Source organism: Anarhichas minor, unplaced genomic scaffold (genome assembly GCF_050575085.1).
Source record: "Anarhichas minor isolate MPS153535 unplaced genomic scaffold, ASM5057508v1 ptg000043l, whole genome shotgun sequence".
NCBI classification, from domain to species: domain Eukaryota; kingdom Metazoa; phylum Chordata; class Actinopteri; order Perciformes; family Anarhichadidae; genus Anarhichas; species Anarhichas minor.
In genome coordinates, this window is record NW_027466489.1 from 475196 (window position 1) to 489310 (window position 14115).

General features: G+C 39.5%; 2 protein-coding genes across 3 annotated transcripts; one reads left to right on the plus strand and one right to left on the minus strand.

Annotated features, from left to right (window-relative positions):
- The first annotated feature begins 3720 nt into the window (after window positions 1-3720).
- olfml3b (olfactomedin-like 3b) lies at window positions 3721-6526 on the plus strand. Its single transcript, XM_076110570.1, is given in 3 exon segments — window positions 3721-3945; window positions 4657-4942; window positions 5742-6526. Coding segments are annotated over 3 exon segments (1296 nt in total).
- Window positions 6527-9276: 2750 nt separating this feature from the next.
- On the minus strand, window positions 9277-13309 carry cdk2 (cyclin dependent kinase 2). 2 transcript variants are annotated; one of them, XM_076110938.1, is made up of 7 exons: window positions 12827-13306; window positions 11859-11936; window positions 11630-11750; window positions 11238-11408; window positions 10884-10985; window positions 10557-10760; window positions 9277-10257 (listed from the first exon to the last, which is right to left on the minus strand). In XM_076110938.1, exons 1-7 carry the CDS (start codon window positions 12940-12942, stop codon window positions 10153-10155), a joined length of 897 nt encoding a protein of 298 aa, XP_075967053.1. In that variant the 5' UTR covers window positions 12943-13306; the 3' UTR covers window positions 9277-10152. The 2 variants fall into 2 exon arrangements, with proteins under 2 accessions (XP_075967053.1, XP_075967054.1); XM_076110939.1 differs by lacking the exon at window positions 9277-10257 and having other exon boundaries at window positions 10586-10788; window positions 12827-13309.
- Window positions 13310-14115: the final 806 nt, after the last annotated feature.

Here is a 14115-nt window from a genome sequence, read left to right on the forward strand (position 1 = left end):
AGTGAGCTGACCTGACCTCTGTAGATCGTGTGCTTGAGGTAAGCGGCTCGAGGCTACATTAGCTGCTGCTAACAAAACAACATACTAATCTCAGGTTGAACTGTCGGTGGACATGGTGCATTGTGGGTAATAAGCAGAGGAATATGTGGAATAAAAAAGATGATGATTCCGCTGCTGCCTTCATTTGGACCTTTTCTCTTTATAAACTGACCATCGTGAGTTTAACAATGTTATAGAATAGCAAAGCTAAATCTATGGAATACTCTTTTAAAGATGAAATAGAGACTGGACACCAGCTCCAAGCTTCCCCAACACAAGTACATCAAACGCATTAACAGGGGTGGATGAAACCACAGCATTTGGTTCTGATCTGATACCGAGTGATACGAGGGACAGAACGGCTAATGATTCATCATGTAAGGAAAAACATGTCAGGATTTACGAGGTGAATGCACCGACTACTTCTGAATACATATTCCTCACCACTCAGAGATTTGACAAACATTATGACTCTCTTTAAAGTCTAGTCTCTTTAGACGACGTAATACCTAATTCTCTGTCAGTTACTTTCATATGAAAACAAGAGTTTTTAATGATAAATAACAAATGTTTGTTCCGTTATCATCAAACACAGTCACTACCCAGAAACATGTTTATGTTACATACTAACATTACTAACTACGTCAATAATAATCAGCTTATCCTGTTTTTAATCATATACATCCAGGTTGTTATAGCAACTTGTAGGCCTGTATGCTCACTTTTGAATATAGAATCACTGAATAAATAACAAAAAGACGCATATTCAAATGAGACCATGCTTATACAAACAAACCTTAAGCAATGATGGAACAAAGTGCAATAAACTAGAGTCATAAACTCGCCTCGTACTACCAAGAATTAGAATGACTGTATTGTAAATAATGACCAAAACAATAGACCTTCAGTTGTAGCAGCATCAAACAGCACCATCATGGTGTCAGTCGTGTGTATGAAGATCAGATGGCCTGAGAGCCACGGTCACATTTACAAATGAGTAACAACACTGCACACTTGTTGGTAGGAGGGAAAAAGCTTGGATTTGAAGAAGGTGTCATTGGAGCTCATCAGAGGTGAGGGCATCCATATTTGTTGTTTTATTTGATAAAATATTTATTTGAAGATAAACCATCCACTTCTTAGGGGCATTGCAACAAGCCATGAGGATTTCAACGTGAGTGATTTCAACGTTTTGTTGAAGCCATCATCAAGTTGGGACGTACACTCACACACATCTTCATGGGCTTAGTGTGATCTCATGGCAAGTTCATTTAGTATCAGCAACTTTTATTATAAAGATACATCTGTAAAAAGATTTAAAAATGTAAATGTACATAGTTAGCGAACTTTAAATCCTCTACGTAGCAATGTATTTTATTTATCGTATTGTTCTACACACCACAGCAGGGCTTTGTTATCATTCAAGTCATGTTTCAAGGTGTTAAGGCGCACTCGTCCAATTTGACATGTTTTATTTTAACTGCCACCAGTACTGCAAAGCCTGCTGTGGATATATATCTGTGGATAGCTCGAGTAACCCTTTGAAGTAGAAAGATGGATTTATCCAAGACTATAGAATATTTTAAAATATGATTTTTGAATATTATATAATATAGTAAACTCTGACCCTGCCACATGTTTTTCCATTCCTTGATTGATTTTCTAAACTGCTTTTTCTGCTCAGATTTGTGGTGGTCTGGAGCCAATAAACAAGCATGAGGCACTATACACCCAGTACAATGGGCAACACATCTTGTCTTATTTAAAGTGAACTATTTTCTTTTAACTTTTTAAAGCTGTCTTTTATATTCCTTTATTTAGAAGAATGTCTTGGACAGATGAGAGTTGAGGGCATAACCGAGCAGTGCAGAGCAGATGTCATCTTTAACACTTCATGGTGTGTTTGCATTAGTTAGTGACATAACGAGGATGAAAGCTGCCACGCTGTCAGTTGTGACCTGGCCAACATCAGCAGCGTCTTTAGCTTGATTAAACTCACCTGGGCCTCTCAAGCTAAAAGCTTTGGACACTCTCTCCCTGGCTGACATCCACCCTGCATCGGTGGCTTTTGTTTTTGCACTATCAACACTTCCCCACCACACTTCACATGCATCTATGCATGGCTTTCATCACTGACTTTGATGATTTACACATTCCATTGTTTGCTTTCTGTTAACTGTAGTTTGATAAATGTTGTTGGTGTGATGGGACCAAAGGACTGTGTGTAGGGAGACTTTCTGCCGTGGTGCTGAAATAAAGAAAATGCAAAACTATGGCGTTGTAGTTTGTACAGAATGAAAATAATACTATTTTGATTTGCAAAATCGATTTACCACTTCAGGTTCAGATGGTGTAATTTACATAAAATCATACAAGAGAGCATGAATGAAAGACTGACTGCAATAGTTAATGCAAACATATATATATAAATGTGTTTATACCGAATATTATGTAATGTTGTTCAATACAGCGAAAATGAAATGAATCACAACCCTGTCAGACTTTAAAAGACGAAGAATAGGCCTATTATTGTATTAAGTATAGCATGAGCACAGTCTGAGTTTCAAAGCTAACTAGCAAACCAAATAAAGCCAGCTGTGTTGAAAAAGAGGTGTTCAGTGATGTCATTACTGACTTTTTTACAGCAAGCTGGTCTCATAATTACGGGTGAGATCAGAGACACTATGTCCCATTTCCCCAGTAATTCACTACTCGCCAAACTAACTACTGTTTTTGTTAAGCTGCAGACATTCAGTATTACAACTGTTCCTGTAGGTAGACACAGCTGGAAAACACTGCAGACATTGATGTAACATGACAAAGAAATACGTATACAGTATATATATAAATATATTAAACTTCCTACAAATGTTTCACATATTATTTTGAGTAAGTCCACCACTGGTTCACATGACAGCTCAAACAATACTCACGTTTTAAGGTCCTCCCCTCTCTTTTGTACCTCAGTTGTGAAACATTTGAATGACATGATGCTTCTGTTTCTTGAGATACGGGTAGTGTATAACTCATGGTCAGATTTCTAGTTATGAAATGATCGATTGTATTAAATGCATTGTTTGTTGTTGCCAGATGTGACCTCTCTGACTTGTGTCTCTTGTGACTTGTGTATGACTAGTTGGCAACCGACCTCCCTTTTTAGGATTAATAACGTTATTTTATCAAATCTAATCCAAACATCTGGATTTGTTTGCATCAATGTTTTATGTCATGTCAAAATAAAGCACATTATAAGCCTACTTTCACCTTTCAGAATAAAGCTGCCTGTTTGGATTAGAGCTCAAGACAGCATTTAAGGAATTCATCTGTTAGAATAGTTAATATCGTGTTACACAGAATAGGTCATTACTGCATTGTTAGAGAGTTTAATGTAGTTGATTCAAATCTACAGTCGATGGTCTTCCCCTTAACACAGGAGTACAGTGCCTCACTGACTCCTGACTCCCACTCACATTACGCTTCCTCTTCCTACGTAACGTTTGGTCCTGTGCTACATTACTGTCATGTGTTCTGAGTAAAATAATTACCACCATACATATATTTAAACATCAGATTATATATCATATGTATTTTTAGTTTTTTAAACCGGTTAAAAGCTGATGTAAAAATAGAAACCAGTGTCACGTCTCTCTCTTGGCGACTGTGTGCCTCCATCTTCACCAGATGTATTTGGCTCCTCCCAGATAGCTTACTGAAACATTCCAGCCCACCTCTGGGAATCTGCTGCCGCCCCAGTACACTCTCACTCAACTCAAGGAGCTAAAGAGACTGAGCTGACACAAAATGAGAGGACCTGTTGTCTTGGTCTTGGTTACTTTGACCTGCTTTGCCACCGCCCAGCACCAAGCACTGATTGACTACTTGGAGCGAAGGCTGCTCGCTATTGAGGTAAGACTCCTTTTACCTCCCTGCCGAGCCCTGCGCTCCTGAGTCCCTCTGAGAGGAAACTTCCAGGGAAGGGGCAAAGGCAATGGAATGCAGATGTGGGCAAATCCTGGGGAAAATGCTGGAAAATACAGCTCACTGTATGAGCTTCTTGTTCTGTTCTCATATTGTGGTTTTGTTTATATGAAAATATTAATGTTCTAGGATAAAGTCATTTTAACATACTTCACTAGAAGTATTTTATTAATCCCTCTATTATATATTATTAAACAGAACTCTCTCAAAATATTTTGTATCCACATCCCATAATTGTTTTACTTTGTAGTGTGCTGTCAGACTTTACTGACCACCTGTAGAGAGACATTTTCCTCCTCCACAGAGAGGTCAAAGGTGAGGATCTGCTACAGAGCGTGCCGCTAGGACTTAGTGTTTTGCTAAAAAGAGATTTGAGCAGGGTGGAATCTTGCCATGTGTGGGCTGAACATGGCTGTTTGAAGGATGAGTGTCCTACTTATTATCTCCTTCTGTCCCACTCTAATTACTGAGCCTGAAAATAACATAAAATGATGGCCTCCTCTAAGCTTTCTAGAAGTGCAGTCACAGTTCCTGTAAAACAGACATTATCTATTGCTCACATTACATTACTAAAGTATAAACAGATGAAAGGGGAACAATAGTGACTAACTAATTTGCCTCTCCTTCTTTTAAAAACAGGACCGGATCTCTCTGTGGCATGAACAGACCGCCCGCTACGCCTCCGAGCTGCGGGCTCTGAAGCAACAGATGGTTTCCCAGCTGGAGAACCTGGATAAAGAGAAAGAGACATTGAGAATGAATCTGGACGGTGTGGGGACGAGGGTGGATCGGGTAGAGCGTGAGCTGGACTACCTGGAGACTCAGAACGGAGCTCAGCCGTGTGTGGACGTGGACGACAAGCTGATAGAGCAGCAGGTGACGCTGGTGAAGGAGAAGCAGAAGGCCAAGTATTCAAAGCTATCAGGTGAGATATGATGTGCTTGAACTGCACTATCAGAATAAACACTGTGTTTTATTGAGGATGAACCTGAAAATACTTTGTCTGACCAACAACTAAGACTCAACATACTCAATCCAGAGTAAATTTAAATGGAGAAAAGCAAGCAAATCCTCAAGTCTCTAATAATGTAACAGTTAGTATTGATAGGCCACTTATCAACTACTTGAAGTGTATTAATTGGCGATAATATTCCACACAAATACTTCACTGGTGAGTCAATGACTAAACAAAAGCCCATTCTCCACTTTGGCTTTGTTGATATGTAGACTGACTAACTTGTTTCTTAGAATCACATTGTTTTATCACACATAAGTTTTCAAAAGTCCCAAAAAGTGTTTTCTGTCACCTGTGTGAGGTACGGTGGCCCTGTAGTGAAAAACACAACAGCAAGACAGAAAACGCTTTCCCCAACTATACGTCCAATACGTACCTACCTACAGTTTTTACACAGCCAAGACACAAAGCCTGGTACCTGAGCCACATTTATTGAAACCACTAACTCATGCAAAAATATATTATTTTGAAGACTTAGAAGTTTTGAATTACGTGTTTGCTTTTGCAAGAGATTTAAGATGTTTTATATTTTGTATGTTGTTGTTTTTTTGTGTATAGAGTTTTGACTACGAGGACAATAGTTTAGAAATTGTGTATTACGTGTATTTGCAATTAACAACTGATATAATTAAATGATAGTAAAAGTCTAAACATTGTTAACATGTCTGCGACACCTGTCATGTAAAGCCTGTCGCTCTCTCCTGTTCAGACTGCAGCGACATGATCTCCAGCATAAAAGCCATGAAGATCTTGAAGCGAGTCGGAGGGCCAAAGGGCATGTGGACCAAAGACACCAGCAGAGGCTCTGGGAAGGTCTACATTTTTAACGGGACAGATGAAGACACCATCCATGAGTTTGCCTCTGTGCAAGACTTCTCCCGCTCGCTGGGCATTACTCTGTCCAAGAACCTAAAGCTGCCGTCCGCCTGGAGGGGAACAGGACACGTTGTCTTCAACAATTACGCGTATTATATAACTCTGGCTGAAGAGATAATGATTGTTAAATTTGACATGAAGAACAACTCTGTGACAGACAGCACAGTGTTCCCACTGCAGGACCATGTCCCAGTGTACGGCCTGACCCCGGAGACAGTGATGGACCTGGCTGTGGACGAGGAAGGCCTGTGGGCCATTTATGCCACGCGGCAGAACGAGAGGTACATCTCTCTGGCGAAAATGGACGCCACCTCGCTGGACATCGAGCAAATGTGGGACACAAACTGTCCGAGAGAGAACGCGGAGGCGGCTTTTGTCATCTGTGGCACTTTGTATGTAGCGTACAACACCAAGCAGCCCGGTCGCTCACGTGTCCAGTGTGTGTTTGACGTCAATGGTATGGTGACCAACGAAGACGCACCACTGATTTACTTCCCAAAGCGTTACGGATCGCACTCCAGTCTGAAATACAACCCGCAGGAGCAGCTTCTCTATGCCTGGGATGATGGCTACCAGATCCTGTACAAGCTTATCATGAAGAAGAAACTAGAGATTTAAACTAAATAAAACACCGCACCATCTTCCCACAAATACCACAAACCCCCTAAAAGTACCATACCAGTGTTTTTTTTTTACAAGTTTTGGCTCCTCAACTACAAAACACGTGAACTAAATATTACTGCTGAGCATTTTAAATGCATGCTGGAGGATTTAAGATTTTTGAATGTGCCCCTTGAAACTTACTTTAACTGTGGAATACAGTGACCGTCAAGTTCATTTTAGTTATTGTGACCTGACAGTTAAAGTCCAGACTGATTTGAAAAGCCTTAACAATTACAGATGTATTTTTTTTAATGTGTGCACTGTGACATCTCAAGATAGTTTCAAGAGTCTGCAACTTGATTTTCATACCAATGCGAAAATGAATGGACAACAACGAAGGCTAGAAAAATAAAGTCAATACTGTCAAAAGTCCAAACACGCCGTATGCAACATGATCAGAAGTGATGTGAAGTATTCGTGATTTGTAGTGAATCAACTAAACATGCAATATCACTGGTGTGGGCTTTAAGTCTCCAAAAGCCTAAAGAGGTTCAAAAGTGCTGGATCGTAGAAGTGTATCTGTATACTTTCACACTTTCAGATGTGAATGTTTGACATATTTTCTCATTTTTAAAGGTATCACGTGATTTCCGTCCATCTTTTTCTATTTTAAATGTAATTTTGCCGTATGAATAACTTTTTAATACATCTTGGTAGCATTGCTGGATGCATAAAAATATATACTGTGTGTACACAGTATATATTATATTTCAGTATATATTATATATTTAGTATATATAACCCCTAGTTCAGAAGATAGCATTAAAAATAAACATTTTGTTTAGTTATGCTTCAAATTTCATCTTGGAGCTTTATTTATTCATCAGTCTTTCAACATTTCTGGTACGTTGTTAAAAAAAAATCAAGAACTATCCTAATCAAAGTAAGTACTATGGTGTTGCAGGTATAATGCTACCACAACAATGTTGCCACTATGGCGGGCAACCTCAGAGCTGCAATAAACATAACTTGGATATTAGGATACGTGCATGAAACAGCTAGCTGGCTAGTGCTGTCATATTTCTCAGTTTATGCATGGGATGAATTTTTCTCACAAGTTGAGCACATACATATTTTGTGGTTTTCAATTTTTACCAAATCAAATCACCAAAAAAAGCACCACTTTTTCAACTATACATCTAATATAATGCAATTGTTTATTAATTTATATCTAAATATAACATATCGAGATTTCCTACTTTTTGCTTATAATATGCAAATTTTCCCATTTTCATCTATGCTTTCTGCCTCTAATTATTGTTCATTTTGATAATAAAAGTACAACTGTTAACGCAAGAAGTCTGTCATATACAGAAAAGAAGATACAAACATATTAAAGCCACTATGTGTAAGATTGAATGATTTTAGACTTTGTCGCCCTCAGTGGTAGCATCAAAAATGACACTGTGGCAGAAAGCAATACATTACTTTCTCTGTGATTTTGATTTTCTGTGCTGACGTTCTGTTACTGTACATCTTTTCTTGATTTCAACTTTGTTTCTTGTAGCTGACCTGCATGAACTGACATGACGTCTAAATTCGGCGTGACTAATAAAAACGTATTTAGTTGTAGGTCTGTTTATATTTCATTGGAGCACCTACTGTAATTCGTTGTTTGGAGTCTTTTGTGCAGCTTTTTCCAGGGTAATTCACATGCTTAGAAAGTTTAAGAGATCCTGGCTACTAGAGCAGAAAGAGTAGATTTCAAACTCTGAAATGAGTGTTTTAAATATCTAACAGTTTGCCAAGAATGATAAACATTACACTTAAAACACTGAGGGGCAAATTCACAAAAGGACTGTGCGGCTTTAGCGGCTGCTAATACACAAAAAAGACAAAAATAAACGGTGTAGATCTAAGATAAGATAATCCGTTATTAGTCCCGCAGTGGGGAAATTTACAACATCTTCAAAGGTTGAAATGCAGCCCTGACTGCACTGCCAAGCATATAGCTTCTCGGTGCTCATAATGCCGATAGACAGAAAATATTTGAAAAAACATTAAAAAAAGAAGAAAGAGAATGAAAAATAAGGTTATATATATTATAAACGTACAAACGAATGATTTCTACTCTTTCCCTCTGCAGGAATATCATAACCGCAATAACCGGACCGTAAGACGAGTCAGAGAGCCGTTGCAAATTATGTGCAATTCTAGATCCCCTGAGAATGATATATATAAATTATATAATATAATTTTATGTTGAAATCCTTTTTTGGATGTGCCCTCCACCACCAGTTCATCATCAAACTTAATAATTTAACAAACTTCAACATTTCTATCTTGAAAACAATTAAAATATCACTTTTCCCATACTTTTCCTAGAATTCCTAAACAATCCTTAAACTGTTATGTATTACTTTGCATCATTTGACTGAGAATTAAAACAGTAAGTTGTTACATCATCACTGGCATTATCGGGTCGTCTCGGCTGCAGGAAATTGCAACTGAACGGGTTAACAAAACCATTCCTCATTAATGCGACGAGCAGCCAACTGTAGAGGTCGGTGTGTGAGGTCGTGCAGCAGCCAGAGATAAGTGAAGTGTAACAGGAACTTGATTTAACAATGTGAGACGGCCTTTGACTCTGGTGTTTGAGTCTAAAAAAAAACTACTTGGAAATGTTTCCCTTGGCTCCAGAACAGAAGAAACCATCACTCACTTAACACCAAAATCATCCTCACACACACAAATAAACAGCAACAGTTGTTTAGACAAGTTTATTTTTGCAAACTGTAAATAAACAATATCCATAAAAAAGGTTCATTACATTTGAATAAAATCTAGAGTCAGAAAGATGCAACAGCATATTGAATTCTGTAAAATCTGAATTTCAACAGGGAACGTTTGTATATCACAACTGTACAAAGAATTTCTGTTTGGTAAAAAACAAATCCTGCCAGCAAACCTCAACGACCGATAAACATTTCTGTGTGTCAAACAACCAAAGGTGCCGTTATGAAGTCACTTCAAGATAATTTAGACACAAAAGGTAAAGAATTAAACTGCTAGAAAATCAACCTCAACGAACACGATTGTGGTCTCGTGGTTCTTTGAGCACAAACTGTTGTGTGACGACCGTCACACACGTCTTTCATTCAGCCGCTGCTCAGTCTCACAAAGCATGACATTTGTTATTTGCACTATCCCACAAACTTATTCAATCATGTTTAATTCTAACTACTTGACTACTTAAATTTGGACACCTCAAAGCCAACGTGTCATTTAAACATGAGAAATATAACGGCAGACTACTAGATTGAGTTGACCTGACCTGCGCTCTCAACTCCCAATCACAAATTGACATTTACATCAAAAATGGCAGTTGCACAGAAATATATGCAAAAATAATTAGGTTGAAAATGACAGTTTAAACGTTCAGAACTATTATAACATCGCTGCTGAAAAAAAACAGCCAAACTCTCAGGAGGTCTATCGGCTACAAAGCTGGTTTTAGGTATTAACAAATATCCATTGAAGGATCAAACGTATCCTGTAGTGTCCACTTATTCTGTCCATTCCAGTCGTGGATATGAGGCGTGGCGAGGTCCTTATTGCTTGCATTAAAATGGACTGATGACTCAGAGTCTCAGATGAGGGATTGGCATGGTGACGTCGCGGAAGTATCGATGTACGAGGGCGTTCTTGGCAGACAACCTTTTGTTTGGGTCATAATTCAGCATTTCCTGTAAGGACAAAAAATAAAAACTAAGACATAGTTGTGTACTTCTGCCACAGCTTGTAATCTGCATCTGGATCTTCATCCAAATGAACAGACTATATCCTGGGACACATGTGCCTGGTTTTGTTGCATCTCAGTGCAGTAGTTGATGCTCTTTGACTCTTTTCAACCAACTCCAACATACATCTCATCGTCACCTTTGGATCTTGCTGACTAACACAGAAACAAACACACAAGACCAACTTCCTTCGCAGAGGCCATTAATGCTAATTTAATTCATGAATTATTGACAAAGGTTCTCACTCCGAGCAGTTCTCTTCCATCCTCATCAAGAATCGGCACCACTTTGGATAAATCCTGCCGGGCCCACTTGGGGAAAGATGGTTTGTAGTCGGACATTGACGTGACTCCCGGCCAGGTGGTCTCGTCGGGCGTCCCCAACGTTCGGAAGATTCGGAATAACTGGTCAATCTCCGAGTCGCCGGGGAATAAGGCCCTCTTGGTGAGCTGCACAACAGTGGACAGTGAGGGGAGTCTGTTGGTTAGATTTGATCCGTGTGCATCATGTGCAGGCGTCAGTCGTTCACAGATACGCTTGATTGTAAAATATGAAACCTAGTGCAAATTTACCATTTCAGCAAAGATGCACCCAAGACTCCAGATATCGACAGCTGTGGAGTAGTATTTACAGCCCAGGAGGATTTCAGGTGCTCTGTACCAAAGTGTTACCACCTGAAAAATATCACAGAAGCAGTTTGTATTTAGGAAAATGCAATTTTCTCAGGAAGAAATGAACCCTGGATTCAATTGTTATTGTGAGAGGTTTCTCTCTTGACCATATCAGAATACTGAATTCACTTAAGAGGAAGCATGATGGAGTGCATTTTGCTGCTGCGGTATGGTAATGAACATGCACTTTTGACCATATAACTGATGAAGCCTGTTGGGTGTGTGAGTGTGTGTGTGTGTGTGTGTACACGTTACCTCATGTGTGTATGTGCGGACAGGCACCCCGAAGGCTCTAGCTAGGCCAAAGTCAGCAAGCTTGATCTCCCCCTGGGCATTGATGAGGAGGTTCTGGGGCTTCAGGTCTCGATGAAGAACCCTGTGAGAGTGGCAGAAGGCCAGGCCTTGCAGCAGCTGGAAAAGGTAACTCTACAAAACACACACACACACACACACACACACACACACACACACACACACACACACACACACACACACACACACACACACACACACACACACACACACACACACACACACACACACACACACACACACACAGGTAAGTCACCTCCAGAGACTATTTACTCTTGATGTATTGGAGGAAGTGAGAAAGAATCTGTTTTGCAGAAACACTAGCTGACATTTACCTTAACCAGAGGCAGCGGGATACCAGCAACTGTGAAGGAGTCCATGAACTTCTTCAGATCCTGATGAAGGAACTCAAAAACAAGGTAGAGCTTGTTCTCGGTGTGGATGACATCACGCAGTCTGAAACATGTCAACAAGGCAGGTTGGCTTAAAAAACGGACAGAACCAAGTAAAACGAGAAACTTGCAAACAGGGTTTAGCTAAAAATCTGTAACATCAGGCACTTACTTGACGATATTTGGGTGACTGAGTTCTTTGAGAAGGGAAATCTCTCGGATGGCAGTGCTGGGAACACCCTCTGTTTCCCTGAAGGAAAAACACAGTAAATGATTACGTTACTGAAGCTTATTCACTTATCTCAAGTTATACTATTTTACTCTAATGCCATTTACTGCAGCTTGGTTATTACACAATATATATTTGCTTGTTTCAATAAGATGTTTTAATCCTTATATTCTATATTTTGTGTTTATTCACAGGGCAAACCGTCAAAGGCAACTTAAGAGACAAAATAACTTTGGGGAGAGACGAAGAGAGCTGTTCAATCTCGCTCTTATACTGGCACTGCACGTATGCATCACTGCAGGAAACACTGGATGAAGTGAGTCAGTGATGCCACCTGCTGAAGCCGGGGGACATCCTGCTCCCTGACGCAGCATGGGGGCAAACTAATATCACAAACAATGATCAATCTTTAAGGCCTACATAAAGGAAGCATGTTGTAATGGCACAGTGCACCGACACAACAATCAGATCCACAGTTAAATATGCAATACGTATATATTTAATGGTCTTAAACATTATTTTGGCTCGTGACCCTGTCACCCCTTATAATGAAGCGATGACTACTTGTGACCCTTCAATACATATTAATGCCTTAGTGTGGACTTAAATAATTGGACATGTATTTGCTGCTTTTCACAGGCCACGAAAAAAATGAAACTTCACTACAAAAAAAATAGTCTCATCTCCTCAATCAAAGTTAAGTAGCTGCAGTAAAATGTGTAGAATGTCATAATATGAGCAGTATGTGTATTTACAGTTTAATAGCTGGTGGTTGAGGAAAGGTTAACCCTAGCTTTAATGTAAAACAAGAGTCTGGTGGCAGAGTAGCACACTTTAATCACATTTGCAGCATCGTAAAAGCAACAGAGAGCGTTAGCTTGGTGATGAACCGACACTACGAGTGAACTTACGTGTCTAGACGGATCTTCTTGAGAGCAACAGTTTCTCCGGTGACTTTGTTCTTCGCTTTGTAAACCACTCCATACGTCCCTTCTCCGATCTTTTCCACCTTCTGAAACGTGTCCATTGTTTTTCTTCTTCCTTCAAATCACCAGTAGCAGGAGGTCTGGCGGTTGTTTAGCTCGTTAGCAGGACTCCCCTCTTTGTGTGTGAGCTAACGAGTGCTCGGTGGCTACAGAGACAAACGTTGAGGAGCAGCATATAATGAACTGTCTCACCTCCCGGTTCTAACGGACCGGATACAGCCTGCGAGCAGCTGTCAACGGTACTTTGTTTTGTTTTTTTAGATCAGAGCGTAAACGTTGGATTGTGGGGTCAGGTCATTTATTGTCTCTGATAATGATGATATCCGTAAGGATGCGTATTAGCGGCTGCCCCTCAGCACTGAACCAACACAAGAGCATTTCCCGCGTTACTTTACAGTAGCGCTCGTTTTTGTGACACGACGATTCAACGTCACAGACGGAAGTGGCATCAAATAAAAAAGCGGTCTGTTGGTTTTTTGCTGACGTGAAACAGCAAAAGTACAAACTTCTTGTGCTATACCACAAATAAAACAGGTACATGAAGTATATTTCAAGAACGGAAAAATACAATAAAATAGCAACAGAAAATATGTATACATATATGTATAACTGTATACACACATTTATATATACACATACTGTGTATATATAAATATATATATATGGAAAATATATATATAAATAAAAAGGTATTATTCAGTTTCATATATCAATTGGTCACACAATATATAGGTTAGACAAGCAGTTTTGTTTATTTTTGCATACTTTTTGCACCGTAACTATGCAGTCTGGTATGTTTCTGAATGTCAGATAATGTACTAAATGGCCCCATGTTTCAAAGCGTCTGCTAAATGACTGTAATGTAATGTAATGTAATGTAATGTAATGTAATAGTGTACTGAAAGGCACATAATGAAGGACAAATACCGTTTCTCCCTCTACTGGCAGTAGTGTAGCTGTGCACTCCGTCTCTGGAATTCGATCATGCGCCTCTGTTGAAGCCAGACAAAATAGAGTCATTGACATCAGCAGACATTTTGACTTGTTACAGCAGGAAAAGCACTGGAGAAATCCATAACATTCAAGATGTCTCTGCTCCATCAATCGTTACAACATGTTGCAGCAATTCATTGTTTTTTAAATGATCCTTGTGAAGAAGATGGTTTCACTTCACATGTTTCACTCCCATCATGCGCAGTGGCTTTGTGTGCCTT

Bases quoted from the DNA above. Each gene is read 5' to 3' on its own strand.
- cdk2 (XM_076110938.1), bottom strand. From the start codon at position 12,942: ATGGACACGTTTCAGAAGGTGGAAAAGATCGGAGAAGGGACGTATGGA. The intron at 10,986-11,237 runs GTAACGTGTACA...GATATTTTTCAG, and splicing joins TCCGCACATACACACATGAG to GTGGTAACACTTTGGTACAG. The intron at 10,761-10,883 runs GTAAATTTGCAC...ACTGTTGTGCAG, and splicing joins GGTGCATCTTTGCTGAAATG to CTCACCAAGAGGGCCTTATT.